This window comes from Nipponia nippon, unplaced genomic scaffold, assembly GCF_047370975.1.
Source record: "Nipponia nippon isolate SJK-2023a ecotype South Korea unplaced genomic scaffold, ASM4737097v1 scaffold_1, whole genome shotgun sequence".
Lineage (NCBI taxonomy): Eukaryota > Metazoa > Chordata > Aves > Pelecaniformes > Threskiornithidae > Nipponia > Nipponia nippon.
The window spans coordinates 127,820,777-127,836,470 of record NW_028262290.1 but is presented as its reverse complement, the minus strand read 5'-3'; the positions used below and the strand labels follow the sequence as shown (position 1 = coordinate 127,836,470).

At 37.5% G+C, this 15,694-nt stretch overlaps 1 protein-coding gene across 10 annotated transcripts in view; it reads right to left on the bottom strand.

The window, feature by feature from the left end:
• Positions 1-15,694, bottom strand: part of TBC1D5 (TBC1 domain family member 5) — a 318,020-nt gene that overhangs the window by 145,454 nt on the left and 156,872 nt on the right. For all 10 annotated transcript variants that reach the window (XM_087771855.1, XM_087771860.1, XM_087771874.1 and 7 more), the window contains 3 exons: positions 3,111-3,219; positions 1,161-1,250; positions 986-1,057 (listed from right to left, as the gene is read on the bottom strand). In XM_087771855.1, the coding sequence (XP_087627981.1) occupies positions 986-1,057; positions 1,161-1,250; positions 3,111-3,219 (271 nt within the window). The remainder of the gene's footprint in view (positions 1-985; positions 1,058-1,160; positions 1,251-3,110; positions 3,220-15,694) is intronic.

The window sequence follows — 15,694 nt, the reverse complement described above, 5'->3', positions numbered from 1 at the left end:
GGTGTAAATCTCTTAAATGCAGCCAAACAAATTATTTTCATGGTATTAAGTTATTTTGAAAATGTGATAAAAAGAATTTTCAGAAATGGTAACATAATTAACACAGAAGCTTACAGATATGTGCTATAAAATACCTAACAGCTTTTCAGGTATCATAAAATGCAGCATAAAAAAAAAAAAAGCCTACCTAAAATTAAGCTCCCAAATCTCGATGTAAAACCTCATCAGAGGGTCATGACTTTGAAAATACCAAGCTACTAGGTGGTCCCATTAATTTCAGTGAGAGCTGGATACTCTGCACTTAATGACAGTCAGGCCAAATACTTCTACCACATTTTCAGTATTTCTTTAAAATCTGGATCTGTCATTTTGCAGCTGGCTGCTTTTTGATTAGAAAAGAAACTTTTTTTTCTTTTAACTGTATAAAGAAAAAGAATTAAAAACCTTGGAAGAAATGCATATTTTGCAGCCTAGTGCTTTAGACATTAACTCAGCACGTAGACGACTCAGACATACAACAATTCTATTTTTGCTGGAGAAAAACTTCCAAAGCTGAACAGTCTTCCAGAGGAGGGTTCTTAAGTATTTGCTGTTAACAGCATTCCCTTCATATTGACTATTTAAACACTCCTTCAATTAGAGCCATTTTGCATATAAAATGAAAACACACAGCAATAAAAAAGCGTATCAGTCAAAGAAAGTATATGCTGTGAAACTAGACGTATAGTCCAGCACCAATTTTTTGTTCATCACAGCCTTCCCTATGATAAGCCCTGAAAAAATCAGATATTAACCTGGAAGCGTGCATTTCTGGTTGTTCAGCAGAGCCTGTGAACCACTGTTAACACAAATCAGTTAGGAAATTTAGGAGGGAGATTTTAGCACCTGCCATTTTTCCTTCTTCAGCAAGAACTCACTTGTGTCAGTATGATGATGATGAGAATTTTAGTAGCACATATGTTGATAGAACCAAGGGTCAACTTACCCCCTCGTCCTGAGAGAGTGGGTTGTTGATTATCAGATCTTGCTGTCCTGCTTTCCGAGGGTTTGTAATGTGCTGGGTAAAAACAGAAAAAAATCAAATCCTCTTCTGTTATATCGTAAGTATTAATACCTATGTCAATGCATGAGAGGAGAGAACCTATTTTGTACCAACTTACAATTTCTTTGATCTTATTGTAAGAAGTTCTTAAGTCTGAAGTGGTTTTAATCCATTGACTTCTGTCTTGGGGTAGAACTTCCAGAAATAACTATCAACAAAACAAAATAAATCCATTAAGTTTAATCAATTTAACATAGCTTTCCATATAAATCCTACCAGACAGCATAAACCATCTCAGAAAGGAGAAGCAAGTACTCTACACATAAGGAGGAGAAAGCAAAGACCTATAAAATACTCCTGGCTTTAGTACTTTCCAGTCAATAAATAAGAAGCTAGAAACAACAACAGTTCTACAGTAGTAAATAAAGCATTAAAAAACCCTGAAGCCACAAACTCAAGCTTTGTAAACCGTCACAACTTCAGTAACGTTGATTGAGACTTCCAAGGCAGAAACAAAATGCAAAGAAGAGATGAAAATAAATATACAAAACTTGAAGCTATTTACATAACTCTGATGAGCTAATGCAACATGCTTAAAACCAAACATGAACGAAGAGCAGAAGCTAAGCACTCAGAGATATACTCTACCTAAGGAACGTGGAAAGGGAAAAATCTTAGTCTATAGAAAAGTAACATGTTCTAGAATTCTGCAAGACAAAGAGTTGATTTTGCAAAAAGTCCTTGAAAATGCCTATATCTCAGTTCTTTCACATTTCTGTTTAAAAAGGGTTAGAAAGAAACCTCTATAGGAAAATACTATTTAATTGCATATAAAATAAGGAAAAAACCCAGAGTATTTTCTTGCTTTTTAAATGTTTTTATTTACACATTATAAAGTGTTATGAAACAGTAAATACTGACAAACAAAAAACATTCCCAAATTACTAAAAACACTTAAATATTTCAGAACTCAACAAAAAAATTTCTAATATTTTTAAAGCAGGCAGTCGAAAACAGAGCCCTAACCCGTACTGGGACATACAAATAAAACCAGCCTTATTTCTAAAATAAAACCACTACTTGATTTAATTAGTGGACAGTGAGGGACTTGATGATTTTGTTAGTTCAGGGTTTTGAGTTACGGCCTCCTAATACAGAGGCTCAAGAAGAAGTGCACTGATAAAACAATGCTTATGGCATATATTCATCTGGCCTCCTGAAGAAAGTATTTTCATTAACTTAAAATTTGTTCAATGGGACATATATTTCAAACGTCAAGCTTCAATTTTCAAATTTCTTTCGTTCATATACAAAGAGTATTTTCATCTTCCTTTTGTAGGTCTTTGTGTCAAAGTGAAGCTTGAGAAATTCCAAGTGAGGTAATTTAAATTACCAGTGTTAACATACAGCATCTCTGCTAGGGAAACGTTCTCTACTATCAAAGTTAGTGCAGAACAGAAGACATGATGCCAGTGCAACAAAATTCTGTTGGACTTCATACAACATCTCAGTATTACTTTGCTTTCTTTCTCTCTTCCTTCCCCTGCAACTTTTAAAAAATACAGTAAGCGACCTCTGAGGACCTGGTATGTTTTAAGATGGGAAGACCTGGCTTCTCTCTCTGTCCAGTCATTACAAGATGGATTGGTCCTCATTTTCTCAGTTGACTGGGAAAAGCTGCTAGCAGAAGCATCAGACTGATTTTAAAGGAGTCCCAAGTTCCACAAAACATAAACTGTGAGACAAACTGCCTTTTTATTTCCAGTGCACGATTTCACTGCACAGAGACCGAGAAGAGAGATGGCTGTGTGGCACTCAGTTCTAAACACACCACCCAGCACAAAGAGATTCTTTCCTAGGAATCTTTTGCTATCATCTGCAATTCAGCTTTAAGGCAGCTCAATATGATTAGCAAATGTCCTATGAATTATAAAAATGAGTAGGAAAACATTGGGATGAAGTCTTTTGGAAAATTCATGATTCTTTGCATCAATAATCTTCCAGCGCATCAGGTAATGTGTTGATATATTGCAACCACAAACTGTAAATAAATATTTTCTCTTCTTACCTTCCAGCAAACACTACGGAACCTGCTGCTTCTCAGCTGCCCATTAATCCCCTTCAGCCGTATAGTTGCCAAGTAATTGTTGTTTACAAATAGTTCTTCCCATTCTTTACTGTGTGCAAAAGCAAAAGGAATGAACATTTAAACAACAACAAAAAAGTCTTAGCTGATTTAAGGACTATATGACACTACACAATTTTGGATAAGCAGAGGAAAGGAACTTTTTTAAATGTATGTATTTAGTTGTGTACCATTTCTAAACGCATGGCTGTCTTTTTGGACACATTTCTTCTTTGGATTTAATGAATATGTAGATCGCTATAATTATGCCAGCTACTGAAATTCATAATGTCTATGGAGGCTATTCCATTTCCTCTAAAATGTTGGTACTGCAGTTCAGTGAATAAACAAGAAAAATGAATATTAATATAAGCACATTCATGTTTCAGCTGTAGACAAAGAAGTACCTATTCCAAAAATATGCAACAGAAAAGTACACTGTTGACTGTATTAGCTCCTCACATGACATATTTGCTTAAATGAACCTTCTTTTCTTCTTAATGCCAAGCTGGGCAGTTAAGCATAATAGAAGATGACTTTCTTTAACATTTAGTGCTATTTACTATTGAAATCACTCCTACTTCTTTCTACATGATCAGTTTTAAAATTTTAACAGGTGCTAGCAAATTTAAAAAAACATCAAAAAATTAAAAAGCCTCACTGTATAAACTGTTAAAGGCAAGCTTGAGTACTTTGCAGTACCTATGGCTGACTAGATAAACAACCTAAATATGCCTCCCAGGCATGCAGGCACCAGGGGCCTAACACCTGTGCCTCATTAATATACAAGTAAATCTGCTCTACTGGGAAACAATTGGAAATTAATTGTCCCAAACCATCTACTGAGTTTGAATAAAAGAATTAAATCTATATTTCCTGCACCTTCTACTGAAACAAATCTCAAGAACAGGATAAGCCGTTTGATGGTCTTAGTAGCCCAAGACTTGCTCGCAGACTTTCTGCAACCACTCTAAAATCCAAAGGGTAATTTCAATGTAAAGAGCTGGGTTATGTGTGGGGAAATGTGTTTCAGATTTATTTTCAATGCATGTCCTTAAGGTGAACATCTCCCTCTCTCACTGTCACATGGGAGACTATTACTTCTCCCTGGGAGACCAAATGAAACCAGAAAAAGGGAAGCTACTATTGTGACTCCAGGGTAAGATCTCACCAGATTTCCTTTGCTAAGGAGGGTCACAGAGTGGGTTATACTAAATACCAACAAACTTTGGTTTTGCAAACTGCCCTAAATATATGCAAGCTAGAGTTAGATAGTTTTCAGCCTTTTAAGCTGAGTTGTGAGGGTGACTTTTTTTAAACCCTGTTTTAGATAAAACTTATTCAGTTTCAGAACAGAATTATATGATACAGTTGCTGGGAATAGTTGGGGGATGGACTTGGCAAGCCAGGAAACGACAGTCCTGTTCCTCTGAGACAGGACTGAACTTACAAGCCACACTGAGACCAGAAGCGTTGTGTTTGTGAATGCATCACCTTTCAGCTAGGATTGTTTTCTAAAAAAAATGGGTGTTTACTTCTGGGCTTTGATTATTAACTACTTTTTGAAAAGCGAAGGTACTCCAGATCAGGACACAGACAACTAAAGTAGTGTTAGCTTGCAGGGGTTAGGGCTGCTTTCAGCTTCTGCCAACTGCCAATATTCCCAAGTGACCAAAATAGCAGCAAGTAACTCCAATGGCTTGGGCAGCTTCCTTCCTTCCTGCCACATCCCCCACTCTCCAAGTCAGAAAGACTATCTGGTTATTTCACTGGCTCCCTGTCTCCCATACATCCTCACCTTCTGCAGTAAGCTGCCTACGATTGTTTACCACGATTCCGTCTCCTTTAAATACAACGTATGGTATATAGCAGACACAGCTTGAGAAAAATCTGGCCCTTTCTTTCACAGTCATTTATACTTCAGTAACTACAGTATATTATGCCTATCTAAATAACCCTCCTGTTTCTATCATGTATAATATTCTTCGTTTGCCATTGTAAATTTTGTAGCATCATTGGCCATTATAACTACTGCCAAGCTGCCTCCCTAAGGTAGCGATGCTTCAAGAGTGACACATTCCCCTGCGCACACAACAGGTCAGACTCTGAAGCTATTCACATTGTTCTGCAAGTGGATGACATTCCCACAACGCCTTTGAAAATGCCGGTATGTCAGCTGAGTTAGCAAAAGGTTTCAACTAGTGTAACTGTGAATAGAAAGAACAGAGAGGAAAGAAACTCCTCAGGTTATTTTTTTCACCAACTGCTGGGAGCGATTGCTACACAGTAAGAAAGTAATTTCAACACTTCTTAAATTGTATTAGTGCAGATACTACGCTTTGTCTTTTTTTTTTTAATTTGTAATGCAATTCCAAACACGTTTTGAACAAAATTACATTTAAAACAGCCAAAAGAAATTTGGCAAGATCATATCTCCTCCACATCCCCCCTTGGCTGCTGGGATCACTAAAAAGAAAAGTTATGAGCAACTGAAAAAAAAAAGACTTGGAAGCTGGAATCTGCTTCAGTTTTAGTAGAGCTGAATGATACCTAAAATCGTTTCTGAACAGCATTCACTAATTCATTTCTCAAATATTTTGAATGAAGGCTAATAAATAAGCCTTACAGTTCTAGAGACTGCTTCAATAATGTGTCATATCAACAAGCTATCAATTCTAAAAGGATAATTTTTAATATTATATAGCCCTACTCTGTAAACTAATATCTATGAGCCTTGTTAACCCGAGCTTGCAGAAAACTCATCGGTCAAAGTGAAATGAGCAATGAAGATTGGAACTCAAGTCTACCACATCCCATTTGCTTCACTGAAGTGAAAGACTTCAAGAGCCAATTGGAACCACTTAAACTATGAATAAGCACAAGCAATTGTTTTTAATCAAACTAGAAAATTAAATGCATAATCATGTGTTAATACCACCTTTAGGTTGTACAATTAAAATAAAGGCAAATGGCAATGTTAATGTTTTCTGGTTGCTTTGTACATATTTTTCATTTCATTTTCTTATTTAAATATCCTAATATACTATCGTACATATTGTAAAGTTTTCATAATATATGGCCTGCACAAGGAAAAAGTAATTGGATTAATGTTTCTTTATGAAACTTAATTTCACATGCTGTATCTACGCAGTAACTGTCCAGTGTAAAATATTTATTGGCATGAGTTAGGGACAGTTGCATTACTTAGAAGTGGGAAAAGTGCTCGATATGTATGAATGAAAAAGCAAGCAAATCAATGGAAGGGATGAAGGTTGCAGATTCGTTCTGCAAGATTTGTTCTTCGTTCTCATCTGTTCCTTTCCATCTTTTGAAACGTGCATTTATACCATAACCACGAGAGTTTGAATCTGTCTGCAAAAGAATTTTATACTGGGGTCCACTCTCATACACACACTTTCTTGCTTATAAGGAATGAGGTTCCTCTCCTAGCAAACCATATATAAGCATATTTATTCTTCTCTTTCTAACAGGATGTGTTTTGTGGATCTGATGCTTGTTAAGACAATTACCAACATTAGATTTTCAGAGATAAAAGTCCCAAGTCTTGGAAGAGAAATGTCTCTCTCTGACGACACACTGTAAGGAAGGGAGCACAAAAAGCAGAACTTTACATCAGAAAGTCTAAGTAAAATTTTACATGCACTTAAATATCATTTTTTAAAAGGTATTTAAATCCCTGAGGTCTGGCATCTGAGTAAAAGACACTGGAATGCCACTACGGCACAGCTATGGAGGAACAAAGAATTATAAACTCTTTAAGAATGAGTGACACCAATAACGTAACAAGACGCCTGGAAAATAATTCTGGCATTCAAATAGTAGTTCCCAGAGTTTTACTGAGGCAACACTGAGCTGTGGTAGGGTTGGGGAGAGGTAACTAAGACTTTCTTCCACCGATAGCCAGTAGTGGAACATCAGCCTCTGGCTCTGCTACTAAATTTCAATCTGCAGCATAACGGCAAAACCAATGCACCGAACACAGATATGCAGAAGAATGCAACTGTAGCCCAGCTAAGCTCATCACAAAATAAATACTCTATTCGGAAGAGGAAGAAATACAATTGAGGAAGAGTGGTACAGCACAGACCGTAATCACCGCTAGTTAACTTCTGCAGTTACCTACTTACAGGATAAAGCTGCTAATTTGTACAAATGCAGATCCTTCCAAAGTGTAAAGCTAGTCTAAGAAGCTTTTTTGTACTACGATGTTCAGACAACATCAAACTCTGTGGAAGACACTAAAACCCATAGAAATGTAAAAATGTGAATAGCCACATCACACTACAATCTCTGTCACTGTAAAAGGGCAAAGATTTAGTTCTGGGACTGCAGGGGCTCAGACCTACCAGGTACATATTACTGTCCACAATTACTTCACTTTCAATTGAAACTGTGGGTAAGAAAGAAACCAGTATCTATCAGGTCATTAGTCAGTGGGTATAGTTATTTTATCTCATGCATTTTCAAAATATTTTATGCCAAGTTTAGAAATCCCTTTTTTTGGGTCCATGATGAAACAAGCCCAATTCAATATTTACAACAACATATAGATAACAAGGACTATTTCTCAGTTCATGAAAGAATACTGCAATACTATTGAAAGGTGTGAACATTTGCATACATATTTGAGATTTCAATCTAAATCTCGAGCTTATTCTACCCTCTAGACCAATATTGAAGGATAAAATGGATAGTCTCATAGAGATCCAAAGAAAACTCTTGAGCAGTGCTGCTAGTATTGGCAAAATCATCTAAAACAAAATGGTGTGCATGCTCCCAGAAAAGCCAATTTCACTTTTTCATACTGTTTTTTGTTAATCTTCAGAATGTGCTTTTTAAAATGTTAAGACCCAAAATCAGTTTCCCAGAGGCACCCAATGAAGCAACAGGCTACTGAACAGGCCGTCAGAAAGAAAACAAATTCTCGAATTATTGTGTCGTATCTTTTGCAATATGAGGTCTTTATTGATAGGAACATCAATAAGTGAATGTAGTACCTATAGTTAAACAGAGGCAACAGTTCTTTTCAAACATACTGCATAAATCCAAGAAACATGCATAGTTTGTATTATTTATTATGCCATAAAACGAACATTTGAGAAAAAAGTGAGGCAACAGCCAGGAATGTAATGAAAACAGAGATAATTCTATAAAAACAGGGGGAAAAAACAATTGAAAGGTAGTATCAAGTAATAAGCAGTAAGTTTCTAAAACAAAACCATTTCTGAAACACATGGATTTTTATTTGCTACCCTGAAAATCCACTTGACAGCTTTAATGTGAAGGCTTATCAGTCTGCTTGGAAAATATATGTCTTTTCCTCTGTTGCTGAAACTCCTGCCTCAGGATACGAGGCAGAGTTAACAGCCATGTAAGTGTGAATATGCATGGCTGCGCTGCTCAGAGGCTCAACATTCAAAGGCCAGATTTTTCTAAACAGTTCAGGTTTCATCCACTTTTGGCTGACATACAGTTAAAAAGGTTTGCATGAAGAAAGGTAAAATCACTTTCTTAATGTAAACATTCCAGCAAAAACTTCAGGTTATTGGCTAGCTATGCTCTTTAAGCTACCAGCGTGTGTGTAGTACAGTCCAGGGAACTGAAATAAGGCTGCACTGGCAGCGGGACGCTTTGCCAGCACCTCCTGTAACAGCATTAGGTCTGAGGCAGAACCCCGAGATACCTTCCTCTGTCCTCCAAATTGTCCACTTTACCTTGGTGGTTCTCAGCCAAAGAGCCAGGTTTGGCCATGGGAGAACACCTAACTTCCAACCCTGTAATTGTTTAGCTTTTGTAGAAGAATTCTTGTTACAGTCATTTCAAAGTCTAAATTTCATCAGCTCGTTCTCCTCTACTCATTACTTTATGCACACATTTACAGAATGGTGAAACAAAATTTAGATATTCATAGAATCATTTAGGCTGGAAAAGACCCTTAAGATCAAGTCCAACCATTAACTTAGCACTGCCAATTCCACCACTAAAGCATGTCCCTACGCACCACATCTACACGTCTTTTCAGTACCTCCAGGGATGGGGACTCAACCACTTCCCTGGGCAGCTTCTTCCAATGCTCCCCTCCTTTTCTCCAGGCTAAACAAGCCCAGCTCCCTCAGCCGCTCCTCATTAAGACTTGTGCTCTAGACCTTTCACCAGTTTCGTTGCCCTTCTCTGGACATGCTCCAACACCTCGATGTCCTTCTTGTAGTGAGGGGCCCAAAACTGAACACAGTACTCGAGATGCGGCCTCACCAGTTCCGAGCACAGAGGGACGATCACTTCCCTGGTCCTGCTGGCCACACTATTTCTGATAAAACCCAGGATGCTATTGGCCTTTTTGGCCACCTGGGCACACTGCTGGCTCATATGCAGCCAGCTGTCAGCCAACAATTATTATTATGTTCAATTATTTTTATTTTTGTATTGTGACATATTTGCCAGTTGCAGAGTCAAGGCTTTCTTGATCCCAACACCTTTGAAATCCCAATCCCCCCAACACCTTTGAAATCCTTTGCATGTACAGAGAGAACGTTTACTTTCTCGTTGTCCTGACTAGAGTTCCCTGGGCAAGGCAGGCCTTCTTGTCCCACCAAGAGCCTGTCATCTAAATGCTGGGCACCTGATTTAAGCAAGGTAGCTAATCTTCCTCTGTAGCAAAGAGAGAGATACAAACACATAGTAAGGAAGAGTCACCCAATAAACTTTTAAACATTTAATGTTAGTTCCCTCCACCTTTTTAGTCATGATGCAGGCTGTGGAGAGACTGTATCTACTGCTTCCGTCTAACTTCCACCATCACATTTGCTATTTTACCATTCTGCTAATTCATACCCACAGCTAACCAGAGCTCTGTGAATTTTGTGTGTTCACATGCATGCAGCCTTGTTATACAAACAGACATGCATTCTTTAAGAAAGAGAAAAGTTAGAGCCTCCTGTAGTACATAACAGAAGTTAAAACCTACAGCTCTACAAGTCATGAAACTAAATGTAACAGGATGTAACAGGGAGACTGGAGATACTTGTTGCACGAATATGCCCCAAAATGTTTCTGTACTCACACCTGACTAGCTAGAGCAGGTCTAGAACTAGCGTAGTCATGACAATGTTTAAAAATATGCACGATTTTCAAAACTTGATTTTATCATGTGCAGGGTGACAAAAGCAAAATTCTAGTTAATATTGTTAATTCCATCTTAACTTTGTAAATCTGTCCATTTTGCATGCAATGACATAAGAAAATGAGTAAGTGATTTCATGATATAACCTTAATCTCTTGAACTGACTACGTTTTATTACCATCATTAAAAACCATGCAGTCTTACTAAAAGTAAGTCTTTGCTCTTTACATTTATTTCATTTGTACATTATTTTGAGACAGCTTTTGTCTTCAAGCTTCTTTGGGATAAAAACTAATTCCTCAAACCTGCTGTCTTGCCTTCAAGTTTTACACACAGTTCTAGGTCATGGTGTTTGTTTTTTTTTTTTAAATCAAAATGAAATCACTCACCAGATGTATTTTGAACAGAGTGTAGAAAAATCAAGATATCTGATTTAGCCTTCAGTAGTTCTGTTACAAAGGTGTAGTACACAACTCTTCCATTTAAAGTCCCACTGACAGCACTGAGCTAGTACTGAGCAAAGAGCTGATCCTCTCCAGGTTCCCTTGCTGCTAAACTCAGCCAACAACTCACTCCCAGTTCTGTGGCAAATGTTCTTGCTTTTATGTCACTGCGCATCTCATGGACTAGAAGCTAATGCCGATATGTCTGAGATCTTAAAAGGTGTATTTTAGCACCAAGAAAAATAGTGCCATTCATCTGTCAGTGTTAGTCATGTTCCTGCAAAGGTGATACGAGTTCTGAGTTTTAAATGAATGACAATGATGAAGTTCACTGCACTACTTAGACTGACTGACCTTCAGAACTTTTAATAAATATTTCAACTTCATTGTTGCCAGATGTGGTGTTAGAAGGGAGAATCATGAAAGGTTTGGGGGCCAAAATGAAAATCACAAGAGCAATTCTGTTGGGTTCCTTTCTTTTTGTCAAGTTAACTAAAGGACTAACGGTGCTTACAAAAAAGGAAAATATTCATTTAAAAAAAATATAAAAGAACAAAATACTTCTGAAATTTTTCTAACCTGACATTCCTGACCTCAAATGCTATGCTGCTCATGCTATTCAGCCTAGCACTGAATCTTTGCTTAGAAAATCATGTTTTTCACTCATACAGACCTTCTTTCTTCTGCTCTTGCCACAGGTGTTTCCTCCTTCTAATTCAGAACAAACTAATTCCATTTTTAGGATTTTGAATAATAGGGTTGACAGAATCACAGAATGGTTGAGGTTGGATGGGACCTCTGCAGGTCATCTGGTCCAACCCCCCTGCTCAAGCAGGGCCACCTACAGCCAGTTGTCCAGATGGCTTTTGAATACCTCCGAGGAGAGCAATGGCACAACCTCTCTGGGCAACCTGTGCCAGTGCTCAGTCACCCTTACAGTAAAAAAGCATTTCCTGATGTTCAGACGGACCCTCCTGTGTTTCAGTTTGTGCCCATTGCTTCTGGTCTTGTCATTGGGCACCACTGAAAAGCACCTGGCTCTGTCTTCTTTATACCTCCCATTCATACTTTAGAAAGTAACATAATTTCCACAGGAAAATTTAAAAAAAATCCACAATTTGTATCTGTTGAAATGTTTAGATCTCAGAAAAAGTACACTGCATATAGGGTTTCAGTTCCTCAATCACAAGTTATTATTCCTTGTCTTATGACATCCTTCGTAAATTCCTTAGGACACCAGGCAAGGAGTGCAGAGTGGGTCAGCTGTGGAAGTCAATAAAAGAAGTTTGACAAGATGGAGATGGAAATTATATAAGGGTCCTTAAACAGGAAAAGAAAAGAAAGTAATTTTGAAAGAATTCAGAGAAAATCAGAAATCTTCTAAGGCCTCAGTAGGTGGGATGGTTATCTTCTTGGATTTGGAGAAAAAAAACTGCTGGAAAAAACCTGCGATCAGTGCAAAGAGTAACCCTCTCTTGCTGGAAATATAAGATTTGCAAGATGGAATTGCTAACTTCTTCACAAACAAGGACAAAATGAGAGTACTGGCACAGACCACCACATCCAGAGAAAGACTACAAGCACGTAATCTTCCAGAAGAATCACAAAACTAAAGGAGAGAGTTTACAAGCTCTCAGACAAAATTAACTTGTACTGAAAAGGCCTCTTTGCACATAAATGGCATCAACCAGGACGGTGCCTAGCAAATGGTTCTAGGCAAGACAAAACAAATATGGATGCCAGCTTTACTGCTTCCCCATGGAAAGAGGGGAAGGATGCAAGCGGGAGAATTCTCCTTAAAAAGCAGAGGTGCAGTGCCACTTCACTGCATCACCTTCTATTCCCAAATTTTTGTATCTCAAAATATTTGAAAACCCCAATAGAAACAAGCTTGTTCTTTACAGTTCTTGATTATGTGTGGACACACAGTGGACAAAGTTAGGAAAAATAGGCTATAATTGCACAGGGTGGCTTAAAAGTAAAGCATTAAAGAAACACCACCTGTTTATGAACAAGACTAAAGAGGCTTGTGTAGATGGGAATGGGCTACTTCTTAACAGATTAAAACAAGAGTTTTCCACAAGATGGAGGTATATAAGTAGCCTACATCTTTGCACTATGTTTAACATATAAGAACAGAGTCTATGCAGCCATTTCTGGCTCAGCTGCCAAGAAAAGCCATAGGTCAAACAGGAATTAAACTAGTTTCACTATCCACTTTTGGAAGGGGTTAGAAATGGAGGAACAGCTTGCACCCCTTGCCGTCCTTCTTCTGTACGCTCTGTATCAGTCCTGCGGTTGTTGGCTGGCACACAAGAAACATGCCTCAGCCAGCAGGACCACATTGCCTTTTTGCAGTAAGAAAGAAAACATCTGGTAAGCAGAATCTGTCAGAAGTCAGGGGAAGAAAACAGAATATGAAAGTCTTTCTTATACCAGATCTTCTGCCTATTTGAAATATCAGCAGGAAGAATATACATTGTCTATGTAACCCACAACTTTGAGCAATCATCACTTGTCATGGAGTTTAAGCCACACAGGGAAGAACTATCTTGATACATGGGGTAGAAATTAAACTTATATACAAGTGCAGAGATGTATTAAGAAATTATCCAGCATAGTAGTCATGGGTCTCTGAATCATAAAGTAAGTTAACAACACAAGTATGAAAAGTGAGCTTTTTTTAGGCTATATATTTATTAGAAGCAGTATTAATGTATAAATCCACCTTGGAAGAAAATAAGTGTCCTTGAGATGTTAGATTCTATCAGCCAAATTGAATGTCTGCATCAATGGCTCTACCTAAAAGTCATAATTAGGTCATTAAAATATATTTAGAAAAATAGCCTGTAAAATAAAGTTAAAAAATACTCACCTTCATTTTATTTCATAGGTCACTGTTATACCATCTAATAAGATAATTAAAAACATGCAAGCAGCTGGTACTGAGGCTAAACAGATTAATGTAATAGTCTGTAGTCATATGTGCTGGCAAGGGGTTCACCTCTTTGGCGAGGAGAAGGTCAGCTGCCCTTGGGAAGGCAGGAGAAAGACAGTATTTCTACTTTCCAGTGGCACTGCATTGCAGATACTGAAACTAGAGACCCACACCTATTTTTCTTTTCCTTTTGGTGAAGTCTGTCCAATTTGCACATCCAGAAAAGGCTTTAACCATAGCAGAGCGGAGCTCAAATATTTTCCTCAAGTTTCTTATGTTTTAAAGATGACAGTTACTATATGTTTAAATCCTTGTTCAATTTTTTCTTAATAGTGAACTTCAGATTTTGATGACATGGTTCTAGGAAATAATTTTCGTAATTTCTTATTAGTAAAGCTTCTTCCCAAGTACACAAAGAATACTTCCATCAGAGCCTGAAGACCAACTAGAAAATTCTCTGTGACCTGACAGGATGCATTCACAAACTCACAGAATATTTAGAAATATGTGCCAGCCACATGTGCTTTTCACTTACATTACTTACAAACTTTATGGCCTAAAGGGAAATGCTCACTATGTGAACATAAGCAGCATTAAATCTGTGCCGTGATCAACACAAGCAAGACCCACAAACTCTAAGGTGACACCATCATAGTAAAAATAAAACCATACAAATAGTTCTGGAGCATTATAAATATATCAAAGGATAATGATCTGTCATCCTTTATTAATACATGCACACACACACTCAGAGTCTTGTACTGGATAGTGTAAAATTGTCCTCTAAAATAGAAAGTGTTGGAATCAAGTAACACCCCCCGCCCCATGTTTTTTTTATTGTGGTAAAAACAATATGCTCTTAAGAGCACTTTAATAGCAAAACACATTCACAGTCAAATATTTTTAAATATTTGGAGTTGCCTCTTCTCCTAAATAAATTGTTAAGAGACTGCTACTGATAAAACATAAAGCAGCTTTTATTTCAGTAAAAATTTCCAGTAGAATTTTGCATGTATCAGCCTTCACAAGCATGACGTCTACCATGATCCAAAGATGCCTTTGCCTGTTTTAAGGCAAAAATTCACTAGCCAGTCTTTTTTAAATACAATAGACTGAAATACATTGGGTAAACAAGACTATCATCGGTTTTATCAAATTACTGACTTACTGAAACACTATTCATTGACAGTATCCTAAAATAAGTCAAAATCTCTAATGAGTCCTTAAAGAAAAACCAACCATTTACCATTGTTACCTTTCAAGGTAGTTTAAGACTCAGTTTTTGTCTTTCATAAAGTATTAGCTGCTCATTTTTACTTAACATGCAGCACAAAACTATAACTATCAACACAATATTCAACCCAACCAGCAAATGTACAGCCAGTCTCATTATATGATGGGAGTTACTTGCCACTGAGTAGAAAATATTCTTTTCACACCGTAAACACTGTAATAGTACCTAAGAACAGTGCTAGCTTGGCAACTATTAAAAGTCAGAGGTTTCTTTTATATATGTTTGTATACACATACAGATATATACATGGTACTATCTTGCTTTATTATCTTGCCTCTAATTATCAAAAAAATAATCCGGCAGTGGTATATGGGACTGCTTTTAAAATATTAATTAACTTCAGTTTTGTAAGCTGGGCTGTAATCCTGTCTGACAGAATATGATTACTATTTAGTGGAAGTCATATTTATTATATGCACTTTGGACTAAGGAATATGGAGATAAAAAGGCCAGCTTTAACCTCCTCTTGTTTGTGGAGCATTAAAGATGGCTGAGGATTCACTACAGTTTAGTCTGGGCTAGTTTAGCACCCTGGATGGCTCACTGAGAGATTGAGTGCCACTGGATGAGTGGAGAAGGGGTAGAAAGAAAGGGTCAGAGCCCCAGCTTACACTCTCGTGGAACCAGAGCCTAGCTGAAGCTCGCTTCTTCTTCAAGTTTTACCTTGGCACATACAACAGCTAGAGCTCTTCAGTTAATGACTTTCAGGTG